Below are 10380 nucleotides of genomic sequence, written 5' to 3'. Positions count from 1 at the left end.
GTCGTACAATAAAGAAACGATACACAAAATTTCCATTTTTTTCTATAGAGTTTCTCAGGTCAGCGATGGACATTCATCAATCGGCTTTCGTCAAAAAGTATCCCTTATTAAACCTCCTTGCCTTGCGGAAAGATAATGGCAGGAACCACCTGCGACGAAAGTAGCTTGCTGCTTGTGCTGCACACCCAGATGTAGGAGAGAGAGAGAGAGAGAGAGAGAGAGAGAGAGAGAGAGAGAGAGAGAGAGAGAGAGAGAGAGAGAGAGAGAGAGAGAGAGAATTACAAACGCTGTAACAGAGATGCTTCAAAGATTATAGCCATTCAAGGCAGACACAAATAGCACCATAAACTTTTCGTCAGCAAGAATGTAAGGTCATTGATCCCCATACAGAGCCACAGTAGGGATACGATAATTATTATTATTATTATTATTATTATTATTATTATTATTATTATTATTATTATTTTTATTATTGTTGTTGTTGTTATTATTATTATTAGCCAAGGTGCAACCCTACTGGGAAGGGAAACTAATAAGGAGAAAGAATTACAGGAAAGATATAAAGTTAGAATACAAAAATAACAAGAAGGCAAATGGGTATTGTTTCATTAAGGAAATGTTTAAAGCAAATTGATAACAAGAAAATATAATGAGCATGTTGATATGCCAACAAAAATAATAGAATGAATATTGTAAGAGACAATATGACAAAAGAAAACAAAGAAACGTTTTGGCTGTGGCCTACAGAGAATTTTTTTTAATAGGTGGATCTCCCAAAGGAGATTACTATAATGATTTAGTGACGTGAGAAAGTATGCTACGAAGCCGAAAATATGGCACCGTGTCTTTTTGTATTTAGATACACATTGACCTTCGTAAATTTAGCAGAGTATAGTCTTCCAAGATTGGCTTTTTCATTTTCCGAAGCTCATTTTGGGTATTTGGTGTCCACTACGTAGTCATGGATGATATCGAGGTTGTCTGATTTCTGTTCAGCAGCCATACTGATGACTTTTTGAACAAGTGATGCTGTGATCGGGTTAACCTGGGTTTATATACATCCCAACACACCAGAGATCCAAGGCTTACTACCGCGTACAAGAAAATCAGATAAAAAAAAGCGGTTTGATTAGCGGCCCAAGGACGAGAAATGGTTAATGCAACTATAGTCCTCTGTGGCCATCCCGATGAATTGAAGAACGCTAGACTTATGTGCACTAGTATTATGTATCATGCAAATTTACTCACTGAATGTCTTGAGTTCGTTTTGAAAAAAAAAAAAAAAAAAAAAAAAACATAAAGGATGGCCGTATTGACCGTGCTTTTATCACTGTGCGAGTATAATAATCGCAAAGAAAAACTAAGACAATTAACGGATGAATATATGACATCAATAAATTCTACAAATAGAGGAAACCGTACATGTATAGATATGTAACCTAAAAATTTTGTGTTGACACTGATCATAAGCATTTGATTAATATTCATAAATGATGACATACTATGCAAAAACAAGGGAGGTAGTTTGAAACAAAGGGGTAGCTTGAACCGGCTTCAAATTACCCCCGGGGGTAGCTTGAAGCCGGTTTCAAGTTACCCCCCTGTAGCCTGAAACTGGTTTCAAACTACTGGGGGGGTAATATTTGGAGGGGGTAATTTGAAACCGATACACCGGAGCAAACTGTGCGTTCTGGTAGCATTGGTTGCTGACAACAAGGAATCTAAACTATCGGCAGAGGTTACATCAGCTTCAACAAGTGAGCTTGTCCATCTATTGTCTCCAAGCATCGACCCAAAAGACTTCAGGGTGGTTATCTCAATGTGAAGCCCACCAAACATGACCAAAACCTTGTCCTCGCCATATTCCTTTGGTCAGTACCACTGGATTTGTTTTGCTAGGGCATAAAGTGGCTGATCTGCTGCAAAGACTAGAGTTTGTCTCGGGTTCAGGATTGCCACACCTTTTATTATTTTCTTCATGGCATGCTTTATTTTGACAACACTGTCAGCTTGATCTCTGAGAAAAGACAAGGAGGTGATGCTTGTTTCACATTTGTCAGTCATCTTCTGGCTTGCATGGTGCACCGGCCATGTTATTGGATATTTCATCTAACTCTGTGACATCTTGAACTTTTTCCAATCATTCATACTCGATTCGTATGTTTCTTTGGAAAAGACTGGGGTTAGGCAGTGATACTTCATCTACTCTAGTCAGTATTGGGTTGTGATGTTCCTTTAATGTTCTGGAAGCTCAGGAACTTATATCACTTTACTATCTGTTATTTCCATAGAAACCCTCTCTTCTCCTCTGTTATCCTTACTCAGATGCTGGATAATTAATGTACTTTTACCAGGAAATGAGGTAATTTCTATGGTGGCGGTAGGATAATGGTCAATATTATCTACAGCAACAGTAGTGAACAGCCCCTTTTGCAGCATCAGTGGGCGAGAAAACATCTACGACATACTGCTTGATTACCGTTTCACTTAGTTTGCCGAATATCTTCAACACCCTTTCATATGATGCGCGTAACCCATTCTAATGAAGCTTATCAATCAGCTCTCTATCATGTCTTGGCATACACCTTCACTCCAACATACAAGACAAAAGATGTCTCACGGTCTTTCGAAAGCCTTTTGGTTTCTGATCCCTATTTTGGTTTTGAATAGCTGTTGTACTGGAGAAGCTGAGCAATTACCAGGTTTGACTTTGCTGTTTCATTAGCCAGATGTGAATTAATATCTATACCATCCCCAATGCTGCACACATACTCAATCAGAGCACATGGAATAGTCTCTACAGCGAAGTCATCATTCTCCTTGCCAAACTTGGTCTTGTATTTGAGCATTTCCTTTCTTAGGATATCAGCAGCCTTAGACAGAATGATAGTGTCGCTGTATGAGCTAGCATAATGGAGTGTAGCTCTTATGTCTTCTTTGAAGGCAAAAATTATATCCCATCCCTTCTTATGGGCTTCAAATTCAGGAATCCTGACAATGAGCTTTTCCTTCATCCGGATTGAATGGAACGTTGGCAAAGTAGCTCCACACTGGTTTAAGCGAAGCTTGTAGAGGAAAACTAGTTTTGTCAGCCAGAATATAAATGGTGTTTCTTAAGTGTTGGAAACCCTGCTTTCCATGATGTAGATTAAAAGCTCAGAAAATGTTACTGAATATAAATATTTGGCGGGGTCACAACTCTCTGCTTTCTCCAGTGAATTGAGGCAGGCTCTTTCTTGATTATACAGATTTGTGTGGCAACGAGTATGGTACTTAACCTCCAGAGCTACAGCGTCTCCAGCACTAAACTTTGCCAGTAGCTTCCCATCATTCAAAGTTCTGGCACATTGATTGAGATGGGCATACAGTTTTGCTGTCATTCGTACAGATTGGTTGGGAATATCACCTTATTGTTTGAGGTTTATCAGCCAGATCGGAGGTGCCAGAAATATTTTGATTCCCATTTTTTGCTCTTTACAGCTTGGAGTTGTTGAACATGGGTTGACAACTGTTTTTATATTTAGCCCGTTTTCATATAGGAGTGGCTTTTATACTATCTCCTTTGTGGAGGATTAATTTTTGTTTTATTTTTTGTTTTTTGCCAAATCCTGAGAGAGAGAGAGAGAGAGAGAGAGAGAGAGAGAGAGAGAGAGAGAGAGAGAGAGAGAGAGAGAGAGAGAGAGAGAGAGGTAGTTAGTGTATCCATTGTTTGTTGTGAGAAAGACTATTGGTATAAATTAGATTGTTTGTTTATGTTTTTAGTTAGGTTACGACAGTGGTGAATGTCTTGGGTGAATGCTTTTTTGATTTGACTGCTGTTAGAGGCGGTTGTGTGTGAATGCTTGATTTACCTTATTTAATTGATTTTACCAGCGTGGAAGTTATTATATATTTCAAAAGCCATAATTCCTTCTTTTTGAGAGATTTTTCTTTGAATGTGGAATTGATTGGTAATGACTTGGCTTGTGATAAGGATTTGGAACTGACTTCTCTTTTGAAGTTGGATACAATCGGTAACGACTTTGCCTGTTTGAAGGAATTTGAATTTGCAGGAGCCGGAGGTATATGTGAGCTTATTGCCGACTGTAAGGAGGAAGAGAATACGGGGTATACGTGAGGGTGATTGCATGGGATGTATGTATACGATGGTCAATGTAGAGGATGAAAGGTATGTTAAATTGAGACATGTTTTGATGGGTAAGATAAAGCAGGATGACGATTGGGACTGTGAAAGTTTGAAAGAAAGAATTAATGTAGATGAGAATATAAGTGAGGGAGAGAGGGAACAATTGTATAGGATGTTATGGGATAGACGGAGAGTTTTGAGTCGTGGTTACGAGGATTGTGGGGGGACCAAGCTGCCTGAATTTAAGATAGTTCTTAGTAAGGATACCCCCATATATCAGCGTCCCCGACATTTTTCTCCGCCTATTGCCAGAGCAATAGAAAAGCAGTGCCAGGAGTTAGAGCAAATGGGTGTAATAGAAAGGAGTTAGAGTGCCTGGAATAGCCCTATTTTACCTGTAAGAAAGCCGGATGGAAGTTTACGTATGTGTATTGATTATAGGAAGGAGAATGAAGTAACTGTTAAAGAACGTTTCCCGATGAATATAGCGTCTGACTGTGTGTATAAGATGCATGGTATGAAAGTTTTTACAAAGTTAGATTTAGTTAGGGGCTATTACCAGATGCCTCTGGCAGAGGGGAGCAGGCCCATTACAGCCTTTTTAAGTAGTAATTGCCATTATCAGTTTAGAAGATTAAGTTTTGGCCTTGCTAATGCACCTGCTGCCTTCCAGAGGGTGATGAATGTAGTTTTGGCTGGGTTTGATCGACAGAAGAGGACTGTTTTTATAGATGATATTTTGATTGCTAGTGAGACTGTTGAGGAACACATTCAGTTGCTTAAAGCAGTATTAGAACGTTTGATAGAAGTTGGTGTGAAAGTTAAGCTTGAAAAGTGTACATGGTTGGCCGGTGAGGTGGAATTTCTTGGGCTGTTGGTGAGTGAATTGGGTATAAGGAAGAGAGATAAGTTTGTGAGTAAGGTGAGAGAATTTCCATGTCCTAGTACGGTGCGTGAGTTGAAAGGTTTTCTTGGGTTGATTGAATTTGGTCGGAAGTTTGTCAGAGATTGTCCGGGAATAGGGAAACCTTTGAATGAGTGGACAGGTAAGAGAAATAATACGAGACTGAAATGGGATGAGCTTATGATTGAAGCATTTGAAAAGTTGAAAGAAGAGGCTGCGAGAGACGTCACTTTGGCCTATCCCAACTATAGTGATCATGCGAGTATACTAGAGTTATATACGGATGCTAGTGGGATTAGTATGGGTGGTTGCTTGGTTCAAATGCAAAGAATAAATGGAGATGAACAGTTGAGAGTGTTACCGTATGTAGGTAAAGCATTTAATAAGGCTGAGAGAAAGTATTCCACGATTGAAAGGGAGTTGGCTGCGATACGGTTTTGCGTGAAAGCGTTGAAGGTATTTTTGTTTGGTGTGAAATTTATTGTGCGTACTGACCATCAGCCCCTAGTGTACATGATTAGGAAAGAGTCTGTGAATGCTAGGGTTGCGAGGACAATAGAAGATTTGAATGAGTTTGACTTTAAGCTAAAATATGTACCTGGGAGTAAGAACGTGATAGCAGATGCGATGTCAAGAATGCATGGTAAGATGGAAGATAGTAACGAGAATGACAGTAATTTTGAAAGGTTGCCGGAAGATTTAGTGGTGGTACAAAGTTTTGAAGGGGATGACATGGTGTATAAATGTATTTTGTGTGGGTTGAATAAGTTGAAATTGAAGGGTTTGAATAGGGATATACCTGCTAGTGTAGATGAGCTTAGAATGAGTGTTAGGAATGAAGTATCGAAAGAAATGGCATATAAAGAGGAGGATAGTGTGCTTGAGGGTGAATTGTTATCAAAAGTATTGTTGGTAGTAAGTATGTTGTATGGTGTTACTGTTTATTTGTATTTTGGACGGAATCGTCCGATGCAGTACCGAGCAAATAAGGAGACTGAAAGGTAGTATATATTGAGGTTACAATGTAATGAAAGATGTTGCAAGTTGTTGAGTGAGAAGGAGGATTGCCCGAGTGACTTGAATCTGAGTGGTATGAGCATGGAAGATAGCGAAGATGAACATAGGTGTGACAAGAATGACCCTATTGATAGGAGAGTAAACATTTGTATGCATGGTGTAAAAGGAAGAATGATGACGTATGAGGGTATTAATGGGAATGAATACTGTAGTTTAATTGATACAGGGGCGCAAGTGTCATTAGTGAATATGTCTGTTATCAAGGAAATAGAGCGGTACAATTAGGAAGTGAAAAGGCAATGTACGAGTGTGAGAATTCATAGGATAGGTAAAGGAAGTTTGCTAGTTTGGGAAGAAGTGCGTTTGAAAGTAAAACTGGGAAGTATGGAGGTGGAACATAATTTCATTGTAATGGGAGAGAATGAGATGCCTAGTTTTTTTTCATAAGAATTTATTTTTTAAGATTGCATGATATATCAGTTGATATTGGTAGTGGTTTGCTTCTGAAGAATGGATGTGAAGTAGTTGTGATAGAAGATAATAGTGTATTTATGGCAAATTTTGTTGGCATGGTTGATATTACGATGAGTGAGGATGATCTACTGACTAAAGAGGAGGTGGAAAAAAAGCAAGATGAATGTGTGGAAATTAAAAGGTTACGGGAATGTATGTTAAATAGTATTGAGGTAGAACAATGGCCGTATGATTTAGAGGTGTATAAGAAAGTAAGTAAGAGACTTATTGTGTGTAAGAATATTGTTTATTTTGTATATAAAGGAATGGTTGAAGATATATATGTTCTTGTGTTTCCGATGCATGCAGCTGTAAGAATGTGTATGTTAGTGCATGACAGATAAGGGCATATGGGTAAGAATAAATTGTGGAAATGCATGCGTGAGAGATTGTTTACACCTGGGTTGAGTCAGATATGTAAGGATGTAGCAACTACGTGTGAAAATTGCCAGAAAGGGAAGTATCAGAGAGTGAATGCTAATCCGCCTGTTTTGAGATTACGTATGAAAGAACCATTTGAGATGTTTGTGATTGATTGTGTTTCATTGCCTGTAACTGCAAGAAGACATGTGGGAATGATTGTTATGGTTGATCACATGAGTAAATTTACGTATGCTGTACCCATTAAGGATAAACGGAGTGAGACTGTTGCAAGAACGGTTGGTCAAGTGATGTTGCCGATGTGTGAGTGTAAGCCTGTGAGAATGTTAAGTGATAATGGCCCTGAGTTTGTTGGATGGGAGTTTGAGCAGATGTTAAGAGAATGGGGTATTGAACATGTGTATTCGACTCCTTATATGCCAAGTGCGAATGGGTTGGCTAAAAGGGCTGTAAGAACATTAACTGAAATTTTGCGAATGAGGAGTACATGTGATAATGATTGGGATTTGTATGTTGGTAGAGCGTTGTGGGCTTATAATGCAACAGTGCATAAGAGTACGGGTATGTCTCCATGTAAGTTTGTGTTAAATTTTGAAAAGATAGTAAGCCCGAGGTTGGGTGTGTCGGAGGATGATAGAGATGTGTGGAGGAAAGTAAATGAAAGGTTTGAAAGCTTTAAAGTTGGCGAGAGAGTGATTAAAGAAGTAATTGAAAAGGGTAGAATGAATGTAAATAAGGTGCGTGATAAGTTTGAAGGTCCATATGAGGTGTTAGAAGCTGGTTCCAGTGGATTAAGTTATGTTTTGGGTAAGTTGTGTTTGGATGGTAGTGTAGAAAGAGTTAGGGCACACCACAACCAGTTGTGTAAATGGAAAGAGGTACCTGAGTATATCCAAGAGAATGGGATGAGTAAATGTTTGAAAAGGAACAAGTGTGAACCTAGTATGTATGAGGAATTAGGTCTAGAAGGTAAACAGTTGGTGTTAGTTGAATATATGAAAAGGAAGTATACGAGAGCTTTAAGTAAGGATGAAAGAAGGTGAAATTTTATAAGTAAAAATGAGAATAGTAATAAGTATGACAAGAGTGTAAATGTACAAGTGACTGTGGAAGATAAATGTATTAATACAGATGAATCATGGCTGAGTATAAATGATACCTATAGTGTGTGTGGTTTTTCATTAGATGATGTAAAAGAAAGTATGACGAATGCGAGAGTGAGAGATAGGAGAATGATAAGTAGTATGAATGAATCTTTTATTAAAGTAGAAAATGGTTTGGATGAAATGGATGAATTACTGACGGAAATAAGTGAGATTTTAGGGCTAGATGAAAACGAGGTAAATATGATTGTACATGATATGTTAGATGATAGGGATTTAGATAGGAATAGTGTTAATGTAGCGAATGATTTTGATAAGGAAGAAGTGAATGAGAGAGTATATGGAGGCCCAGTTACTCGGAGTAGAGGTCCTGTTCCCGCCTTCGACTGGGATATGAAAAAAAATAATGTAAGTGGTTGTGTGAGAATGTAGTAGGATTTGGCAAAGTAAGGGGGGAGGAATGTGGAGGATTAATTTTTGTTTTATTTTTTGTTTTTTGCCAAATCCTGGGAGAGAGAGAGAGAGAGAGAGAGAGAGAGAGAGAGAGAGAGAGAGAGAGAGAGAGAGAGAGAGAGAGAGAGAGAGAGAGAGAGTAGTTAGTATATCGATTGTTTGTTGTGAGAAAGACTGTTGGTATAAATTAGATTGTTTGTTTATGTTTTTAGTTAGGTTACGGCAGTGGTGAATGTCTTGGGTGAATGCTTTTTTTATTTGACTGCTGTTAGAGGCGGTTGTGTGTGAATGTTTGATTTACCTTATTTAATTGATTTTACCAGCGTGGAAGTTATTATATATTTCAAAAGCCATAATTCCTTCTTTTTGAGAGATTTTTCTTTGACTGTGGAATTGATTGGTAATGACTTGGCTTGTGATAAGGATTTGGAACTGACTGCTATTTTGAAGTTTGATACAATCGGTGACGACTTTGCCTGTTTGAAAGAATTTTCTCTGAATGATGATGATGATGATGATGACGATGACGATGCATTAACCACCATAGATTGCTCCACTCACCACTTAATAAAAGTGCTTTGGGTAGTGGGAAGGTTACCGTTTTGCCACCGAGCTGTGTCAGTGTGCCGTAAATTAAGACTGTTTGGCGCATTTGGACGAGTGTCTGTCCTTATAAATATATAAACATACAAATATTGGTTTTGGTGTGCTGGTAGTTTTAAGTTTTTTTAGGGTTTTATTTTGGTTTATTTGAATGATGTAACGCTTTTTTGTATGTTTAGTGTTTAAGTTTTGTTAGTGCTTTATTGATTTTGAGGGTTTAATTGATTTTGGAAGGGTTTTTTGTATAAATTATTTTATTTTGTAAGAAATATAGTATTAAGGTCATGTTTTGTTTTGTTTGTCCTTTTGTCTAAGAGTCCAGTTTATCATAAAGTAAGGGGAAAGTTTGTGTTGCAGAGACAATTGTCTGGTGGAGTGATTCAGGGTGTGGGGGTTGTTGTTGCAACATCCCGCCACACCTTCACCCAGCCTTAATGTGTTTATTGTTATCAGCATATCATTGTTGGCATGAAACAATGGTATATTTCTCGCAATATTACTGTACCAATCATAATCTTGGGTTCTTTGGAAGTAACCTAAAGGAAATATGAGAATTTAATTATTTTCTCCCTCTTTGCAAAATGTAGCATTTAATCCAGTCAGTTCTACATGTAGGTATGGAATTGATATCCATCATTTGACAGTTAAGGCCAAGGGTTATTCCTTTTATTCCCTTTTGCTCACTTGGACGTATGGGATACAACTATGGTCCTGCCACTGCCCTACTCCTAACTTGAAAACCCTTTGTATCCTTGGCTCTGCTCTTCTGCATTGACACTACTTGTCAATTCAGGCATATCTATCTATTATTTTAGAGGCATATTAGATAGCATTTGGGATACTAACTCAATATTTAGCTGATACTGAACCCAATGCTGAGTTTCACAGCAGTGTCTGTCATCAGTGTGCCCTGGTATTGAGACAGATACACTTTCTTCCTACGCCCTATGAACTGCCAGAAGATTTGCCATTACTCGTTGTCCTCATAATCCTGTTCCAGCAAGGGCCATTACTCGTCCTCCACGTCACCTTCCAGGTAGTGCACTTACTAAGTTTCTTCTGCCGAGAGTAACTGGATTTGGCGTGCCAGACACCCGTCTTTCGCACCACTTCTATCTGCAAAATCACCACTGCAGGCTCGGAAAGGCTAGGATGGATGCATGTCTGCCAGACACTGTGTGGTTTGTAAGCCATTTTGGGATATTTTGTTAGCAATGAGGACTCATCTTCATTGCCCTTCTGGCAATAGAAGTCTATTTTATGGGCACATGTAAGCACAA

The 10380-nt window shown here is 38.5% G+C and overlaps 1 protein-coding gene across 1 annotated transcript; it reads right to left on the bottom strand.

Moving 5' to 3' along the window:
- Positions 1–2651: 2651 nt before the first annotated feature.
- LOC137654052 (uncharacterized) lies at positions 2652–3014 on the bottom strand. The gene has a single exon (XM_068387686.1). It carries the CDS (start codon positions 3012–3014, stop codon positions 2652–2654), a length of 363 nt encoding a protein of 120 aa, XP_068243787.1.
- Between the last annotated feature and the right edge of the window lie 7366 nt (positions 3015–10380).

The sequence above is a fragment of the Palaemon carinicauda genome, chromosome 15 (genome assembly GCF_036898095.1).
Source record: "Palaemon carinicauda isolate YSFRI2023 chromosome 15, ASM3689809v2, whole genome shotgun sequence".
Classification (NCBI taxonomy): domain Eukaryota; kingdom Metazoa; phylum Arthropoda; class Malacostraca; order Decapoda; family Palaemonidae; genus Palaemon; species Palaemon carinicauda.
Note: the sequence above shows the minus strand (reverse complement) of the source record. Positions and strands in the feature narration are given on the sequence as shown.

Coding starts and splice junctions, on each gene's coding strand:
- LOC137654052 (XM_068387686.1), bottom strand. CDS start 3,014: ATGAAGGAAAAGCTCATTGTCAGGATTCCTGAATTTGAAGCCCATAAG.